The sequence below is a fragment of the Arachis hypogaea genome, chromosome 10 (assembly GCF_003086295.3).
Source record: "Arachis hypogaea cultivar Tifrunner chromosome 10, arahy.Tifrunner.gnm2.J5K5, whole genome shotgun sequence".
Lineage (NCBI taxonomy): Eukaryota > Viridiplantae > Streptophyta > Magnoliopsida > Fabales > Fabaceae > Arachis > Arachis hypogaea.
Window position 1 is genome coordinate 114,186,251 of NC_092045.1, and position 20,278 is coordinate 114,206,528.

General features: G+C 37.7%; 1 protein-coding gene and 1 pseudogene across 1 annotated transcript; one reads left to right on the top strand and one right to left on the bottom strand.

The window, feature by feature from the left end:
- The first annotated feature begins 585 nt into the window (after positions 1-585).
- Positions 586-6,903, top strand: LOC112716836 (uncharacterized; annotated as a pseudogene).
- A 2,457-nt stretch (positions 6,904-9,360) lies between these two features.
- Positions 9,361-17,795, bottom strand: LOC112716837 (protein RRP6-like 2). The gene is made up of 15 exons (XM_025768854.3): positions 16,908-17,795; positions 15,822-15,977; positions 15,022-15,180; positions 14,858-14,941; positions 14,441-14,520; positions 14,050-14,100; positions 13,288-13,396; positions 12,554-12,636; positions 12,322-12,367; positions 11,610-11,697; positions 11,341-11,507; positions 10,723-10,788; positions 10,504-10,641; positions 10,314-10,412; positions 9,361-10,129 (listed from the first exon to the last, which is right to left on the bottom strand). Exons 1-15 carry the CDS (start codon positions 17,622-17,624, stop codon positions 9,467-9,469), a joined length of 2,706 nt encoding a protein of 901 aa, XP_025624639.1. The 5' UTR covers positions 17,625-17,795; the 3' UTR covers positions 9,361-9,466.
- Between the last annotated feature and the right edge of the window lie 2,483 nt (positions 17,796-20,278).

The following is a 20,278-nucleotide window of genomic DNA, read 5'->3' on the forward strand; positions in this document are numbered from 1 at the left end:
TAAATTAATTATTTAATATAATTATTTTACTATATTAAATTATATTTAATGAATAAAAAAATAAATTGAGAAATATTTTAATAATTAATTATTTGATATAAATTATAATAAATTGTGTGATATTTAAATATATAATCAAATTAATTAGTTACTATAATTAAATTAATTCACCGTTATAATTTGTATTTAACGAGTTAAAAGAAATAAATTAAAAAATACTCTCATAAGTATGTCACGTCAACTTCATTACCTAATTTTTATATAATAATAGAATAGATAGATTAAAAAAAATATGAAAAAATTTAGGGGCAACAATTTTATTGCATTTTGGCTAGTATGTAATCAGTAGAGAAATGTGAGCCATTGAATGAAATATCACACTAATCTCACACCATCAAATCATCATTGATAGTTAGTTGATGACTACCAATCACAAATGTTGGTGGCCCTAGCATTGCTCAAGTAGCAGCCCCTCTCTCAGCCGGCGGCAACAGCAGCCATCGCCTCCGCCGTCGCCAAACTCTCCTCGTCAACCAGAGGGTGCCTCGCCGCCGGCAGTGACATACATAGGGTTAGCTCGAAGCTCTTGGTCGTCCATCCTCCGCTCCTCCACGTCGTCGCATTTGGACTTGCAGATGGAAGCGGGGTCGGTTGGATTCCTCCATCGGGTGGATTCCTCCATTGCAGATTGAAGCATCGGCCATTGTTGGCTGAAAGAATGCAGTCCAACTCACCGAAGGATTATTTGAAAAGGTATCAAAGTAAGACTGAAGATGAGAAGAAAAGTAAAAAGAAGAAGGAGCAGAAGCAGAAAAGTCAGCCAAAACCTAGTGGCTTGTTAGTTGTGGATGAAGATCCCACCTGGCAGAAACCCGTAGATCTCGGGGAAGAAAACGATGAGAAATCGTCTGGTAAATAACAAACATTGATATCTTTTCCTGTTATTTATACTATTTCCAATCTTTTGTTTTTTATGTTTCACATTAACCGTAATCTAAATGTATATGTAGATGAGGAGAAACCAATTGTTGATGAAGACATTGAAGTGAAGCGTATGAAGAGGCTTGAGCAGCTGAGGGCTATATCTCAGGATGGAAGTGGTTGGATTTCACTTTCTGATTTGCAAGATATTTCTCCACCCCGTGGTCGTCGTCATGATTCTCCAATGAAAGACACTTGGCATCCCCAAGGAAACGGCAGAAGGATGTTGCAAGAGGGAGTTTGGCTGTCAGTGACAGAAAAACAGGTTTGATTTCTGGTAAAGATATCAGAGAAGAGATTGACAAAAAGAAGAAGGATGATTTGATGAGGTAATCTTTCAATTATTTATAATTTTCAGTCTGTTTTACATGTACAACTATTTGCTATTTTCCATACTTATGTCTGTAGGTTCTTTTTCTTTGTTAGTTTTGAAACATTTTTACATGACTGGATGTTTGGAATATTGGGATAGTTATATCTACCTTAATTCATGCTACAAGCCGAAAAGGCTTCAGATTTTAGGGGGCAGTGGTTTTGCATTTAGAATCTGCTGTGTAAGTTTAAACATGTTATGAATTGTGATCTTCCTTTATGCAGATTTAAAACGATGAATCCTTCAATCAGTGGGCGTGGTGCTGAACCAGTATATCGTGATAAAGTAAAAGGTAAGGAATTGAAATTAATTTTTTGTTGATGTTTCTGTTTAGTCTATTTGATGTTTTCAATGAACATGAATTGGTGAATTAATTCGAATTCTGAATTCTGCAGGAGTACGCATTTCCAAGGAAGAATACGTGAAGTCAAAACAGAAAGTAGAAGAAAAGCCAAAGGTATACTGCAGGATTTTATGTATTTTATAAGCCAAAAGATGTTAGGGTGTGAAAATTTACTTTAATTCTTAGTCACCATCATGATTTTCAGGAGAAGGAAATAGAATGGGGCAAGGGCTTGGCTCAGAAGAGGGAAGCTGAGGCTAGGATGAAGGAACTAGAAACTGAGAAGGACAAGCCTTTTGCACGCAGCAGGTATACAAAAAAGAATAGTTTAACATGGATTCCTGTTTTTTGTGTACACTTTTTATGCACCTCTACTCCTCTAGTAACATTTTATATAGAAAAATAAACATCAATTATAGAGAAAAGCATGTACACAAAAAGAGTGGTACATGAAAAATTTCTTTACAATAAATATTTAGAAACTTGACTTTATATTGTTCTACCTTTGTTATTGTATTATTATAATGACCTATTATTTTGAATATGATTATAACTCCGCCTATGTTACACTTGCGGTACATAGCTGGTCCCAAGCCCGGATAAAGGAGGAGGGTTGTGTTAGGTCTTTGGCAACCAACGTAAAAATATAGCCGAACCCCCCATGACATGAATCAAAGACATTATTGCGCTAAAGCTAGGTCGTTACCCGGAAGTAACGCGCCGTATGGCTCGAGTACGGTGTCAAAGCAAGAGCCGCTGCATCGGTGCCCGGATGTAGTGTTAAATGAGCAAGGGTTCTCGCGTTTTCGTGAACGGACGAGGGTAAATAAGCTAGTTCACAAAGGAAAAGGTAAAGGTCGAAGCGACAAAAGGTTGAGATTTGGGACATGGAACATAGGCACTCTAACAGGAAAGTCCATGGAGGTGGTGGATACCATGACAAGGAGGAAGATTAACATTATGTGCCTACAAGAAACGAAATGGGTTGGTGCAAAGGCTAGGGAGTTGGATTCTTCTGGTTTCAAACTTTGGTATACAGGAAAGGTGAAGAATAGGAATGGAGTTGGAATAATTGTGGATAAGCAGTGGAAGAAGGACGTAGTTGATGTCAAGAGGGTGGGAGATCGGATCATCTCTATCAAACTTGTGGTGGAGGGAGGTGCTTTTCATGTGATTAGCGCCTATGCACCGCAAGTGGGTTCGGACGAACAACACAAGATAAGGTTTTGGGAGGATCTAGAGAGTTTAGTTCAAGGCATATCTTTGGGAGATAAGATTTTCTTAGGAGGAGATTTAAATGGCCATGTTGGGAGAGAAGTGACTGGATATGGGAGTATTCACGGAGGCCATGGTTTCGGGGTGATCAATGCCGAGGGTAAAACTATTTTGGACTTTTCCTCAACTTTTGATCTTCTCATCGCAAATACATGTTTTAAAAAGAGAGACGAACATCTTATAACCTATAAGAGTGGCATGACAAGCTCTCAAATCGACTTCTTCTTGTTGAGGAGAGTCGACCGGAAATTTTGCATTAACTGTAAAATTATCCCGGGAGAGAGTTTGACAACACAACATAGGGTACTCGTCATAGATTTTCGCGTTGAGCAAAAGTTAAGGAAAAGACATCATACGAAGAACCCAAGGACGAGGTGGTGGCGGATGAAAAGTGAGGAACAAAGAAGCTTCCTAAGACGGGTAGGAGAAGAGGCAAGGTGGGATGGGAATGGAAGCGCGGAAGAGATGTGGAGGGAGATGGCAGAAGTTATTAGAAGAACAGCAAAAGAAAGTTTTGGTGAATCTAAAGGAATAGGACCAAGAGACAAGGAGTCCTGGTGGTGGAATGCGAGTATACAAGAAAAGATAAAGATAAAAAGAGAATGCTTTAAAGAGTGGTCTTTATGCCGCAATGCAGATAACTGGGAAAAATATAAGGCGGCTAAGAAAGAGACAAAAGTGGCTGTAAGTGAAGCAAGAACAAGAGCATATGAGGGTCTCTACCAGTCTTTGGACACGAAAGAAGGAGAAAAATGTATATATAGAATTGCAAAGAGCCGGGAAAGAAGAACGAGAGATTTGGATCAGGTTAAGTGCATAAAGGATAAGGATGGAGAGGTGTTGGCTCAAGAGGAGAAGATTAATGAAAGGTGGAAGAGCTACTTCTACGAGTTATTTAATGAGGGACAGAAGACTCTTCCGAGCCTTGGTCGATTATGCACAAGGGAAGAAGATCAAAACTTTGACTACTATCGAAGGATTCGAGACTTCGAGGTAAAAGAGGCTCTAAAGCAGATGAAAAATGGCAGGGCAGTAGGACCTGATAATATCCCGATTGAGGTTTGGAAGGGTCTTGGAGGAAAAGGCATAAACTGGTTAACCAAGCTTTTTAATGAGATTTTAAGGTCAAAGAAGATGCCTGATGAGTGGAGAAAGAGCACCTTGGTACCTATCTACAAGAATAAGGGGGATATACAAAGTTGCGAAAATTGTAGAGGGATTAAGCTTATGAGTCATACTATGAAGTTATGGGAAAGGGTGATAGAACGGAGGTTGAGAAAAGAGACACAAGTAACAGAGAACCAATTTGGATTTATGCCAGGCAGATCTACCACTGAAGCGATATACCTATTAAGAAGGATGATGGAGAGGTATCGTAGTAATAAAAGGGATCTACACATGGTGTTTATTGATTTGGAAAAAGCGTATGATAGGGTACCAAGGGAGGTCTTATGGAAGGTTTTAGAAAAGAGGAGAGTAAGGATTGCATATATTCGGGCAATTAAAGACATGTATGATGGGGCCACAACTAGTGTGAAGACTCAAGGTGGTGTGACAGAGGAATTCCCTATTGGTATAGGATTACACCAGGGATCATCCTTAAGTCCATACCTTTTCACATTAGTCTTGGAAGTACTCACAGAGCACATCCAAGAGCCTGTGCCATGATGCATGCTTTTTGCCGATGATATCGTCCTTATGGGAGAGTCAAGGGAAGACCTAAATAAGAAGTTGGAGTTATGGAGAGAAGCTCTAGAAGTGTATGGTCTGTGCATAAGCCGTAGCAAGACGGAATATATGGAATGTAAGTTCAGTCTGAGAAGGGAAAATTCCAATATAGAGGTAAAAATTGGAGAGAACACCTTACGAAAAGTTAAAAGTTTTAAGTATCTTGGGTGCATCATACAGGATAATGGAGAGATTGAACATGATGTAAATCATAGGATCCAAGCAGGTTGGTCAAAATGGCGGAGTGCATCTGGTTTTATATGCGACAAAAAAGTGCCTTTAAAACTTAAAGGTAAATTCTATCGCACCGCTATAAGACCGGCTATGCTGTATGGTACGGAGTGTTGGGCGGCTAAAGGAGAGCACGAACATAAGCTGAGTGTGGCAGAGATGAAGATGTTGAGATGGATGAGTGGTCACACGCGATTGGATAAAATAAGGAATGAAGTTATAAGGGAGAGAGTTGGAGTAGCACCCATTGTGGAAAAGATGGTTGAATCGCGTCTCAGGTGGTTTGGACATGTGAGAAGAAGACCGATAGAACATCCAGTCAGGAGGGTGGATGAGATGGAAGATGAACAAAGGGCGAAAGGCAGAGGAAGACCTAAGAAGATCATCCATGAGGTGGTCAAACGAGATCTACATGTAAACGGTCTCTCTATAGACATGATACATGACAGAGCACAATGGCGTCGTTTGATTCATGTAGCCGACCCCACTTAGTGGGACAAGGCTTTGTTGTTGTTGTTGTATTTTGAATATGATTATCATTTATTTAATCTCTTGGGGTAGACTGTTCGCTATAATTCAACATTCTATAGATTTTTAGTAATTGGGTTTATAATGTCCCATAAAATCTAAATAGATAGCCTCAAACAAATAGAACTTCATTTGAACAAGCAATCATTCACTCAGTAAATTTTGATGCCTACACTTCAGCTGTAAGCTGCTTTATATGTTTCATGAGGGGTTCATATTTTTCTCCCAAGTACTACCAGGGAATCTAGCAACTGCTAAGTGATTCTCTTGTCAGCAGGCATCCTGTATCTTGAGTAGGGTTTTCTTAATTCATTTTACTTTGACTCAAGAGACATGATGAGCTAATTTACTATGTCCTTAATAGTTTTACCTGTCAAGCAGATTATGTGCATCTAACATGGTTTACATTTATAGTTAGTTATTCATACTCTTTTATGTTTGTTGGCATCAATACTTCCTCTTTTGTTAAAAAAAAAATCTTCTTACTCAACCTGGAGAAATGAGCAAAACTTAATACCTACAAGCATAGCTTTGAACCTGCTATGCGTTGTTTGCTAATAGTCAGCTCTACATGATGGCTTTTTACCTTTATTGTTTGGCTCTTTATGTACACTATAACTACCTAGTTTTTAACAGGTCATAAGCTATCCTTGATATGTAATGTTGTTTTCATCAAATTGCTGTTGAAAAGATGAATCCTTTTGCTGTTTTCGCCCATCTTCGATGCTGTAAATAACTAAATATGGTTTTGTTTTCTTTCAGGGACGATCCAGAACTTGACAACATGCTCAAGGATAGATTAAGATGGGGTGATCCTATGGCACATTTGGTAAAGAAAAAATATCCAGAGCCTGTTCTTCCGGATTTGGGAGAAGGTGAGAAGATGAAAGAATCAGGTTTTGTTGTTCCGCAAGATATTCCAGATCACAGCTGGTTGAAAAGAGGTTTAGATGCTGCACCAAATCGCTATGGGATAAGGCCGGGACGACATTGGAATGGAGTTGATCGTAGTAGATAATCCTATGCTACTCAAATGCAGCATATTAAGAAGTATGCTAATATGCTATTTTAACTAAATCTCGGCTGGGGATGTATAGGTTTTTTTTTTTTTCTTTGGACATGTGGGATTGTATAGGCTTGTTCATAGGAAATAGATTTTGGTAGGGAAAGGTTTTTTTGTTCTCGGAACATCGCTAATGGGCCTAGGCCTTGACCCATTGAAGAGCCATTGTGTCTAATTTTAATGCAAATCCTTTCTTGACCAAAAAAAAAAAATGCAAATCCTTTGGTATACGGGTCAGCCGCCGGCAAGGAAGCTGAAAACGTGCGTGCTGACGCAAACATGTCATTCATTGAATTTCTTGGAGTAGGTGGTGTACAGAGAACCTTTTTGCTGATGTAATAAAGTAGGGAAGAAACAAAATGTTAAAAGAGTAGCTGGTCTATTTAGGTCCAGTCTATTAAATTTGTGGGTTAAATGGGTTGAACTGTTTAAGTCTGTTTTATTTGCAGACCATAATTTTTCAGTTCGAACCGTTTATGGTCAGTCCGATGGATTAAATAGGATAGTCCGTTTATTTTTTTATTTTATTTTTTGAAAAATATTTTGACAAAAAAATTATTTTTAATTCAAAAATCTTTTAAAAATAACATTTTTTAGTTGATGAATCGGATCTAGAGAAATATTGGCTAAAAATACTATTTTTTAAAAAAAAACTACAAAAAAAAATTAAACGGACGACCTGTCATTTATTTCGGATTAATCGAATTCAACCCATTTAACCCGTAATTTAAAGGACTTAATTTTAGAGGCAAATGAACTGACTCTATAAATTTGGCCTATTTTGACGGGCTATTAAAAATACACAGGATTCACAACAAGGTCCATGAAATGGTTACTAAAGTTCAAAGGAGTAATAAAAATGAGGAATGAATGGGAGTTCATTGCAACCGCCATACTGCTAGAGCAAAGTTCATTGCATCAACACTAAATAGATCATCAATTATGGGAGTATGTAGAATTTATTATAGGGGAAATATACTTTAAAGGAAGAAGATATCGTATTAAATGATTAAGAGGAGAATATAAAATAATTTTAATTTAAAAATGCTAGGCATCAGTGGAATCAAATTTTTAATTAAGTCTTTGCTCGCACTTTTTTTTTTTCGGATTCGGATAGGCACACTTCTTCTGCTTGTTGATGCTGTTGTTGTTTATTTTTATTTTTCTTCTTATCTTCTTAATATCGTTATCATAGTCTTCGTTGTAGTTTTTTTTTTCTCCTAACTAATGAAATGCACATAGCACCCAAATAAAAAAATATAATTACAGAAAAAAGTTATGTGTTATATACAACAAATTATATATTATACTAATAAAATACGTATAACATAAAATTTTGGTATATAATATAAAAATTTTAGTGCATAATATATAAATTTTGATATGCAATTTAAAAATTTTTAAAAATTACATACACAGAATATTGACTTACCTAACAAATAAAATACATTCGTAGTAAAAATTATATGTAAATATTTATGTGATATATACAAAAATTAATATACTATACCAATAAAATACGCACAACACATAAATTTATTATACAGTACAAAATTTTAGTATATAAGATCATTAATAATTTTGATGTATAATATAAAAATTTTTAGAAGACTACATACTTAAAATATTGACTCATCAAAACTAAAAATATATTCGTAGCTATGTACAAAAATCTATATTATGTCGATAAGTCAAAAAATTGTGTAGGGCAAAAATTACAAAAAATAAATAGTGGAAATTAAAATATATATATTTAATATATATTTGGTTTTGAATTCTGTTTGTAGGACAAATTACGAAACGAAGAGTTAGAAAAAGTCGTGAGAGAACGTCGCATCACCTACAAAATTTTTTGGTTCCATTTTGAAGGTTTATGAACAGGCTTCAAATTTCAAAGGGAGTGAGGGTATTTATTTTTACCCTAATATTAAATATCGTGTCAAAAGCTGCTTCTCTTTAGGGATGGCAAAATTTCTCGAGACGCAAAAATTTCTGCGGAGACTGCTTCGAATGAGGATCCGATTGTAGGAAATTTTTCCCATAGAGGTGGAGATAGGGAACAAAATTCCCCCGAAGTAGGCGCGGGGACCCGAGCGGGGATCCCCGCCCCGTCCCCGCTATTCCCCGAAATTTATGAATTCCTTGAATTATCCTTAATAGTTTATTTCTCGTATATGTTTTTTAGTCATTTCTCACACACACATATATATAGAAACCCAAAATTCCTAATTTTTATTTGCATAATCCTTCTTTAATTCAGAGATCCTTAAGACTGTTCATACTCCATCCAACCTCTCTGCAGCCACCCCCTCGTCACCCTTCTCACCGCATCATCACACCTCATCGTGCCATCACCCTTACCGCGTGCCATCACCCTTACCGCGTCGTAATTTCTATTTGCGGCGTTCCTTTTTGTAACTTTGCCGTCGTGTCCATTCTCTTCTCTGTTGCCACGTCTCCCACCTCGTCCACTGCTTTTTTTTCTTTGGCTCGTCGTTGCGTTACTTCAAAAGAAGTCAACATCGTGTCATTAGACTTTTTGTATAAAATCTTGCAGTTTTTGTATAAGATAGATACTTGCAGCTCTATTATGTAGATGGGGAATGGAATCCCCGCGGGAAATGGGACCCCGTAGAGAATGGGGATGGGGAGTAATATTCCCCCACGGCGGGAAATGGAGGCATCCCCGCCCCCGCCCTGCCCAATTGACATCCCTACTTCTCTTTAAACGCAAAATAAACTTGTATGTAGAGCAACTATGTTATATGTCGTATATTGTATTGTCTGATTGTCTCATAACTTCTAATAATTCCCATACCCAATTAAGTGCTGCTCAGCTTCAAAAAATTCTCATTCTTGTAAATGAAACACGTAAAATTAAGGGACAAGACATGTGATTCTTAAATGCAACATTTTGGTTTCCAATTTACTTTGTACATAGCATTCATGAATCATAGCGGAAAGTTGCACTACGATTCCCAGAAGCTGGAAATGCCTGGCGTCTTCTACCTTGCGGCAATTGTTTTGCCAAATCACTTGTTTGCCCCTGTCCCTGTCCCGTTGAACGTTTCTTCTTGCTACCTGAGTCATCTTGCTCTCTATGGCTATCATCATTCTCCGGAGATGAATGATTTGTCTTTTCCCCAAACTTGATATGTTTTCTAGCCTCTTCATAGTCAAACGGCTTCAGCTTCAACAAGCCACCGGGTTGATCTAGTTTCTTGGGTTGTTTGGTTTTACTCTGTTTATTGTTTGACTGAAAGCACTTTTGAAAGCTTGATGACAATTCTGACAAAGAAGATGGCTCGTTGTTGTCGTCCTCTTCTCCTGAAGTGGACGCGTTGGAGTTTTTCTCCCTGTGTTCGTTAGAATTTTCTTGGTCATTCTGCTCTGTATTTTCTTCACCCGCACCGGACTCTAGCATTATGATCTCTTCTAGACTGGAGGTGGAAACTGGTTCTAAAATAGGTTTCTGTAAGTCAGATGTTTCAGATGCTACAGTAGAAGGTTCTACCACAGGATTTGGCTTCTCATTTCTGCCCGAAAATGAATGGAAAGGAAGATTAACTGAAGATTTAATCTGCTCCAGCTTGGTATCTTCCTTGCCCTAAAAAGACATCACAAGAGATGCAGTGTGGATATTAAGTTGCGACAGCAATAGCAATTAGAACTTTAGATTATCTCGGTCACAAGCAATTAGAACCAACTAGATTTTCTAAGTCACAATTTATAGGTCTAATCGTGCCAATAACAGGCACAGTGAAATACTGAAATCTCTATGACAAGCTTACCTTATCAGGATCAAGCTTCCTCTTTGAAGCTAAATTTCCCAGCAGTGCTCCAAAAGCGCCAGTAGGCTTTTTTAGCACTTGAACAGTGGCACCATTTCCCTATCAGTGAAACAGCAACAATTAGATCAACGCTCCTCAGTTGGAGACAAACATATTGAAATAACATTTAAAAATGTAAAACTTTTGCAACCTTTGTGATTGCAAATCTGCTACCATTTCCATCCTTATGCTGCTCTGCAATAGTAAGACTGTCCCTTGGGGGCTCTGAAGGGTGGCTTGCGGGCTTGACTTTTACAAGAACGTTTGTACCCTGTTGCTGGATAGTTTCCTGTTTAAGGTCTAGGAAAGTAAGTGAATTCCCTTGGATATTAACACAACTAGCGTTTTCAATTTCAATAGCATTTCCAACCTTTGAGTTTTGTGTGTGTTGCTGCGCATCTTCACTTCCACCTTTGACATTTACAACTTCTGATGCCTATATAGTAACATCCAAATATGTAACCAAATATGAAATCAGAAATTAATAGCAAATAAAATGTATAACATCAATCTAGTACGCTGATTGAGCACTCAAAAAGCAGGGAAGACACATTAGATAGCATCTCAAGTTAACTCCATCAATTCTAAATAAGGCAACAGAGAGTATACTGCAGTTGTTAATTAGCCACTTGTAAATGTCCAGCATTGCAAACATCATATTCTAATCCGTCGAGTCATGAGCGTGAAGGTGTATCTTGGAAACCCTGAACTTAAACCCATTTAATTCTTAATATGGTTGGGTTTGGATCACTCACAAATGCCTTTGCCCAAGAAACATCGCACTTTGAATGTCCAGTGTTGCACGTGTTAAGGTTTCACACAAATGTTCTCGCAAAAATTCTCTTAACATTACGTCATATAAAAGCGAGATAATATTTTACCGCTTTAAAATTGCAACTTAAAAACAATTGTGTTTCCCATAGTAATAAAACATCAATGTGTACCATAGTGCCACTCCAGCTTAAGAAAAATGGAAAACATTACTCACAGAAGCAGCAAGTTGTTTCAATTGTTGGGCAGCTTCTTCGAAGGCAGCAGCATTTTGAAGGGAATTCCTAATTATGCTAACAACAGTATCAAGATTGTGTTCAATGTATGGATGCTTTGACTTTACCAATCGCCGCAGCTTGCTTGTAGTGAGAGGCATCTGTTTAGCTTTAAAACAAGTAAAGATAAATTAAGCTGACATGTGAGATACGAGTTAACTGCTAACATCTAAAGAAAAAAAGATAGCAAGGTCTCCAGAGTTTCATTTACCAATTTCAAGAAGAGATTTATTTGGCAATACATATCCAGTACTCTCATCCTCTGCCCGGGCAACAAGGTCCCGCCATTCACAAAGGCCCTGCATGCCATGCAGATAGAGTATAAGAGCAAGAAGAGATGTGACAGTAAGGACATTCGACTTGACATAAGCATCCAGGATGCCTTTAGGTTAACAATTGGCTTTACAACTTGAAGATTTTATTTTTTTTATTTCTCATTACAACATCCTGAATCCTGATATTGCGTCCTTTTTTTCTTAATTGGCCATGCAACTAGTTTCATTACACACATGAAACTGCAAAATTAAGGAGTAGAAGCAAAGGTGGCGGTGATCCCCCCCCCCCCCCCAAAAAAAAAAAAAAGGGCGAACAGACTAATGTAATTAAAAAGAATTGGAAGTGATTAATTTACAAAATTTCACAAGTTCAAGAGTGGAAAGCAGTTTATCACATTCGTGTGAAAATGATTTTGAAGAAATCACACATTTCTAGATGTTACTTGAATTCAAGAAATAAATACAGATGTTCGATCATGCAAAATGCTTCAAATTTAATGTACAAAAATTTATCTAAATAAATTAGCAAAGGGAAACCATTTTCCAAAGGCACTGCAAAACCTATGTACAACAGGAAAATCAGGAAAGATTCTAATCCCTATAAAATGCTCTATGATTGGTGCTACAGACAGTAAACAAGCAACTTACTGAAACAATGGCAAGCTGTTGAGCATTAAAATCAGCGCCTTGCAACCTGTAGAGAAACAGCAGCAGGTTCCCCTTTGCCTCTTAGACAGACATTACATAGAAAGCAGAAAATTCAAACAATATCTTCTAATTGAAAGTAGTCAAACATATGTAAGCCATAGAATGCTTGCTACTTGTATAGCATGAGGGAAAAAGTAAAAAATAAATTTTGGAAAATTTAACGGTAACAAACCCATATATGTGGAGGTAGGAGTTCTCTGTCAAAAGTTCTTTCTCATATAGCTGCATGCAGACATCATAACTGCGCTTGTACACCTGTGAGCAAAATAAAATTCCATTTAAAAGGAACTCAAAGGAGGACAAGGAGGAAAACAAAAGATTCACTGAGGCATCAGTCAACTATGATGTTTTTGCTAATTTCTTAATGATTTCGAATACAGCTGAAAAACATGTACAGGATGGAAAGGTCAAGTAGGTCAAACCAACCATTGCAAAATTACAGAATACGCAGAAGTAGTTCAAATAAGTGAGATGGTATTCTAGTGGAAAAAAGGAACACTACAATGCCTTTAAGGAAAGGATTGATGGATAAAAGCTAGTTTGATATCAACTCTTAAGTCTGAATTAAAGAAGTACGAAAATATTAAAGAGATTGGAAAGCTGCAACTGTGCCACAATGAAGAAATGGAAAAAAAGAGAAAGTAGCTGACCAAAGAAACTGAAATGTGAACTTTTATTTTGCTGTCAGTAAATGCATTAGTGTTGGAAATCAAAATTATAAATTACTGGACCATAGAGGAAACCACAAATTCAAAATTGTAGAACTGGCATACCGACAAACATAAACCAGTGAGAAAATACTTCTTGAAATCTATTGAGAAGTTAACAAGGCTGACTCCCAACTCAATTGACATTGTTAATGAACTTATTCCAACATGAGATATTTCTTTGGGACTAAGTAGATACCTCTACCAGAGGTGTATCAGAACTTTCAGACTCCTTAGGCATCGAAAATAGCTTAATCCTCATCAAATCATAGATATACAGCAGATAGTGTGTATCTTCTCTTGCATATCTGCAACATGAAAAAAACAGTTTATTATATTATAGTAACTAGAGTAGTAGGACCATCAACCCATAAACAGCAGTAAGAAATCGAAACCATTAAAAACTGGACCATCTATTTTACGTGATTCATACATTTATTTTCTTGGAAGTGGAAAAGAGAGAACAGAAGACAACCAGAGTTCTCATAATGCTTTCACTATTTGCATGACTCATCTATCATAGCAATTCTTTTTTTCCCCTTGATAAACGAAGACAAGTATTCACAACAGAAATTTATATTGTGTTGGATATTGTATTTTTTTACTTTTTAAACATTATTTTGAAGATAATACACTATTTGTGGGTTGGCTTTCTCCTTAAGCTCCACAAGTTTAGGTAAATACGCGGATTTGTCAACATTGATTGGCTCATCCTGAGTGCCAAAGGAGCGAATTCCAGTCTCAGGTCAATCAAATATAAACACCACCTGAGCACATGGGAAATCTAACCTAGGGCTTCTAGATACCTTGGATTATTGTCTTGCAAATTAGTCATTGATCAACTTACTAAAACATTTTTAAAATCTAGTACCACAGCGAGAATGGAACCAGCAGAATATAAAATGAAATAACAGGAAGGACCATGGGAGGATCAAATGATTAGTTCTAAACACAATAGTACCTTTGCATCTCATTAGGAAGAGGGCGTAACCTCCAATCTGCATTCTGGTATCTGAAAGAAGTTTACTTAGTGAGCCTTCCAATACATAGATTATATTTAACAATGATTAAAAATAATGCTAGCATAATGTTATTTGTATCACTTTTTAGATGACTTTGAAATGACAGCCCAATGTGCCTCTTAAATATCAGTTGGCGAGAGAAAAATAGCCACTTGAACCAACCATTTATGAAAACCTTACGGAAAAAGTCTTAAAGTGATACAAATAACTTGTATAATAATCTTTCTAAACATTATTGGATAACCACGTGAAAAAAAAATTAAACTGACATTATATCCAAACTAAATGCATTCCAATGAGTAACTAAAGTTAAGTATGAATATAGCATACTCTTTGTTTGCAGTAACCTCACAGAAGTGATGCAGAAGATACTCCAAACTATTTCTCTCCAATTTTAACACCTTTGAAGCCTAAGAAATGCAATAGAAATGGATAAGTAATTTTCCTTTTACAAGCAAGAAATACTACTAAGCAGTAAAGGAACATGGACTATTGCAACATCATATAACGAGCAAAAGAGTTTCGCAGATATTTGACTCTCCATTTTTCGTTTTGCAGAACAATTCAATACAGTATGAATACATCAATACCCAAACAATGAGAATCTAGATTTAGATCCAGCATCATTTGATATGTAAAGTATTTTGACCATAGAACTGCCTATACAGTTCTGTATCCCAGATAATCAAATATGAAAAGTAATAGTAATAGTAATACCAACATTGAATAGAGACATTTGTGACAAACCTGGCCAGTGTCAAATAAATTACAAATGTAAATGCCAAAATCTCGTTGGAGCCACACAATATCTCGATCAGCACCATGCATGACCTAATTAAAAAGAAAAGGGTCAACAGAATGTTGCCAATAAATATGTTGAATTGAAAGAAACACCAATCACATGCAACTACCTTCCTCTTTGAAGGATCCTTGAAGATTTCCCTTAGATAGGGTCCAACATGAATACGGAGTTTCAAAGTGTCTATAACAAAATCTTCAGATCTTGTTGAGATTTGCATCAGACAGGTCAACCCTTGGAATGATCGATATTGATTGTGCTCCAAATCAACCTGAATATCCAGACAACAACAGAAGTCAGAATTTTAATAAAAATAAGCAATGGGAAACATAACAATCAGAATATTGGGATAGGGTAAGTTTGGCATGTATTTGGTGTAAAGCTCATATTTTTTTAGAGGAATTTCCCTCTTGGACATTTTGAGAGATTGGAAAGGGATGCTTTCAAGATAGCTCTTTTAGCTATTGTATGGAGGAACTCTTATCCACCATCTCCTTGACTTATTCTTCCCTCCATCTTAATGATATTCTTCTTATATCAAAACAATAAAAAGATACATGGTAGAGTACAACACATGATACAATTCACGCTTGGTCTCATCCAAAACATTCAGTTTCTAAGTTGAATCTGGGGGTTTTTGGTCAATGACTGTTAAATATAATATAAAAAAGAGCTGAAATTCTAGTAACAGAATTTTCTCTCTGATCTGAGAAGGGAATAATAAAAGGGTAGAATATATACCAGACTGCAGAGAAATTCATCTGGATTTATACTACTTAAGATTAAGAGTTTAAAACGCCTGATTAATTATCATGTAACATTGAAGTTGCTCATATCAGAAAGAATAATCTAGTTCTATAACTGGTCATGAAGAAAACTATTGAAAATTCATGAATAGCAATCATGTTTTACCGCAAATTCATCAACAGAACGCAGCTTAGCAGCCAACTCCTTCAAACCTTTGACGTCATCCACTAGATTGAAGGGGGTGCTATCTAGGGAGGAAGGTTTCACTGGCACAAGATTACCAAGATCTTTGTCAACAAAGTCCAAAACATTGAGCTTTTCCTGGAATAAAAAATCAGTAATTAATTAACAAAAACCCATAAAGAACCAAATAAACCAGAAAAGCATGACCACAGAACAATGGACAAGCAGCGCGCCCTAATTTTGACAAGTATATTCAAGAATGTATAATTCACGGATGAGAACGACAACATAATTATTTGCATCCCCTTAAATATAATCGCTATTATAACACAATTTTCAAAAATTATGGAAACTAATATTCCTAATGGGATAAGGCTTGGTAGTAGTAGTAGTAGTAGTTGTTGTTGTTGTTGTTGTATGGAAACTAATATTCCTGACAGACGAGAACAATGGTCCAAGGGTGTATATTCAGTTCATTGTTGGCAAACCATGTAAGGCTATAATCACACCAAAATGCAAGTCAGAGTGATTATCACTAACATGTTAAAATCATTTCATATCTTTCAGACCCTAGTTTTAAGGTTCCAACACTCTCAAAGTGTGCAAATATGTAGTCATACATGTGTGCTTGCAGTGAGTATCAAAGTAATCCAGGAAAAAGCTACATAAATGTCATCACAGACAACTAATTAGCGGCAAATATAGAAACATCAATAACAACACAAAGAACCTTGCAACCAAATTAATTGCTTGATTACCTTGAAATATAATGAAACTCTGAGCATTTACTTGACGAACAATTGAAAATTGTTTACCAAAAGAAATTAAAAGTAAAGTACCCAAATCAACCCGAATCTGAAAACTAGCTCAGTACCTCTTTTATCATAAGCAGCGAACAATAAGCATATTAAACAATGACAACTAGTCCAATTGTAATCATACTAATACTCTTCAGTTCTCGATCAAGCAAAAATATATTCACACAAATAGTAAAAATCTCGAAACAAAAGGATTTGAAACTATCTATTACTATTACATCAATGCACAATAGTTAAGCAATCAACTAACCAGTGGATGAATAAACTTCAGACCATCATCACTCCTCTCCAACCAAACATGCTCAAAAGGCATGTTTGAATTGTTAACCAGTATGTTAAACTCTTCCTGAGGCCTCCGAATTGTTGGTATGTGAAACGGAACCTTTGGCTTCGGCCCCGCTGTCTTCTTGTCCTTCGTTGCTACCTTAACGGCCGACGCCGCCAAACTCGTCTCTGAATCCATGGTCACATTCCCCAGAGACCCCAAACGACTTCCCCCTCTCTTTTTCTTCCCACAAACCAACTGAAAGCCGTCGTCAGAACCCTCCATCGCCGCTGTAGAACTCGCCGGACGCCCAGCCTCCTCCTGCTGCTGACGAACCCTCCTGCACTCGTCCGCCAACACGTCAAACCGTTCCAAAATGTCGTCGTTAACGCTCACCAGCCAGTCGTACGCGTCGTCCATGTCGGCGGGGAACGCCCCTGCCGTCGCTGTTGCCGCCTCCCTGCCCCAAGTGCTCCCGGAGGCACCGATGGCTTCAAGAATCGACCGCGATTCCCTGGCGATATCGGCGATCGAGACCTTGAATTCGTCGAAGTTGCGGTAGAAGTGAAAGTCCTTGTCGGAAGGAATGCAGCGTGAGGAAGCGGAGAGCTTGGCAATCGAGGAGGAAAGAGGGCCAGCGGTTAGGGTTTGAAGGGTCTGGACCTTCGTAGTGAGGTGAGATTGGTCGCGATCGACGTTCATGGCGTTGTGGGATCACGAAAGATCGGTGGGCGTAGATTAGGGTTTTAGGGTTAGGGTTTTAGGAGTTTAGCAGCGTCGTCGCCATGCCCAAAACTACTCCGTTTTGCTTTATTACTTAAAAAGTGTGAGAGGGAGAGCTGCTACTGCATATATATCTTATTTATTACTTTCGCATCTGTTAATCTACTTTTTATTTATTAAAGGCTTGGATGCCAATTTTAGATAATATTTTTTTTAATGATTTTTTAAAAAATTTTATAAAAATAAAAGTGATTTTATGTTTAGATATCTTATTTAAAAAAATATTTTTATTTATCAATTATATTTTGATAAAATAAAATAAAAGTATTTTTTGTTTATTTATTATGTGAAAAAAATTTTTAAATTTTTTAAAAAATATATAAATTGTAACTTTTTAAAAAGTTATTTTTTATTTGTTAGTGTTTTAAATTAGAAATTTTTCAAATACAATAAAAAATAAAAAAATATTTTTCATTGAAAAAGAAAATTTATCGATTTAGTGGAGTCCAAACAAGCACTAAATATACATAATAATAAAAAAATCGGTAATGTTAGGGAGACAAAAAAAAAAAACAGAATTTGTCTTATTTAGCATTCATTAATTGTTGTGAGAATTAATAAATGCTAAATAAGATAAGTGTTACGGTGGGTAACCGGAGATAAATAGAATGGATGGCGTTGGCTGGTCCAAATGTATGAAGGAGGAGGGCTCCGAATGGATCTGCAACTCGGGAGGCTCCGTCCGACTTGTTTGTGTGAGGAGAGGGGGGTGGTACCTGCAAAGACACTCCGATGCCTAAGTTAGCAAGAGTGTGAGCAGGTCTAGAGAGTATTGGACTTAGAGATACCTGAGGGGTGTCAGTATATTTATAGTGGTGAGCCAATAACCACCGTTGGAGTAGTGCCATATCTTTAGGGTGTTAACCGTCCCATTATCTTAGGGAGGTTAAGATATGGCTTGATGAAGCGGTTAGAGAGATTTTAGGGGCGGTTACTCATTTGAATGAGTGTTTATCTGCCAGCTAATCTCATGCCCGACTTCTTTAGGACAAATCGTAGTCAACACCGACTTCTTGACACCAGGTCGGTGCGTAGTAAGGCTCAATCCTCTGGACTAAGCCTTTCTTTTGAACCTGGGCCTTTATTATTGGGCCAGGGTATGAACAGTGCCCCTACTTGAGCACAAGATCTCTTTAGGGGCTTGGGTTCAAGTATTTAACTCGGGTTCGTAGCCGACTTTCTTGGAGGAAACACGGGCTTTTAAACCGACGTGATTTTCGCGACCTTTTGTTTCTGACAGTTACGTCTATTCAAGCGTCGTGTCCGTTAGGGATGCACTTAGGGATTGATGGCTTTGGTAACGGTGCACTCTCATTAATGACTGCTCCGTTTTTACCATTATGCCCCTTAGTGTGTTTATAAATACTTTCCCTCTCTTTCATTTTTCCGTTTCTGCAATCTTTCAAATTTCTTCTTTCTTCGTTCGTGCTGCACTCTTGCGTTTGGAGACTTCTGCTTCTTCCAACCTTTACTTTGGATAAAGGTTAGCTTTTCTTCTTTCATGACATGCTTTGTGTTTGCATGCTTCTATTTTGTGGGTAGATAGGTTGGTTTGTAAATTTTGGCTCCGTATCTCCTCCCTTTAGAGACCGTGTTTTTTTATTTTTCTTTTCTTTTTTTCATGACTAAGCCCTTTAGTGGGCTAAATAATAAGCAGCAGTGGGTGTCTTTCCGAGCCATACAAGGTCGGAGAATTTTCACCCTTTTTGACGAATCCTTCCATGACTTCAAAAATTATTTTTTCAAAGTGCAAGCCGTAGAGGGTCACCACCCCTTTTTTCTGGATGAGAATTCTTCCCCTCGCTTTCCCCTCTATTGGTTGGAGGCCTCCCCTTGCGAGAAGTATGGTCTGGATGACCTGGATGAGGTGGAGGCGGCCATTGTGGAATTTTTTCGAGAGGTGTGGGGGAGGGCCCCATACTTGGACACTAGGAAATTCCTCCAGGGGTCGCCGACCTTTGTTCGGTCGCAACTAGGTAGTATATGCATTTCTTATTTCCGACTTGCATCTGCCGACTTGAAGTTTGCCGACTTGTAATCTTTGCTAATTGTTTCTTTTGCAGACATGGCAAGGAAGAATGCTCAGGAATCTTACCAGAGAGTTCAAGAGGCTAAAGCAAAGTCCCGGGCCAGGGCTGGTGGTGCCAGGGCGATCATCTCTCCTCCTCCTCCTCCTCCTCAGAACGTGGGGACTCCCTCTCAGCCCATTGTGATTTCATCTTCAACCTTATCTCGGCCACTCCCCTCCGCCCGACTTCTTCCTGAGCCAGAGAAGAAGAAGCGCAAGACTTTAGAGGCTGGCTCTTCTTTTGATGGTGGGGTTAAGGCGGATGCTCTTGCATTCGTCCGAAAGAACATCTATCCTCATATAAGTATGGATGATGTTTCTGTTCGAAACCACCTCACCATCCTGGCTGAGGAGAGTTTTAGGGCGGCGGGTGTTTGTGGCAAACTTTTGGATATTTTTGAGAAGACTCCTCTCAGCTCTTTGGGGGTAACCTCGAAGGTTGAGGAGCTGGAGGGGAGGCTTCTTTCTTACCAGGAGCATGAGAGGGAGTTGGAGGAGGAGGTCG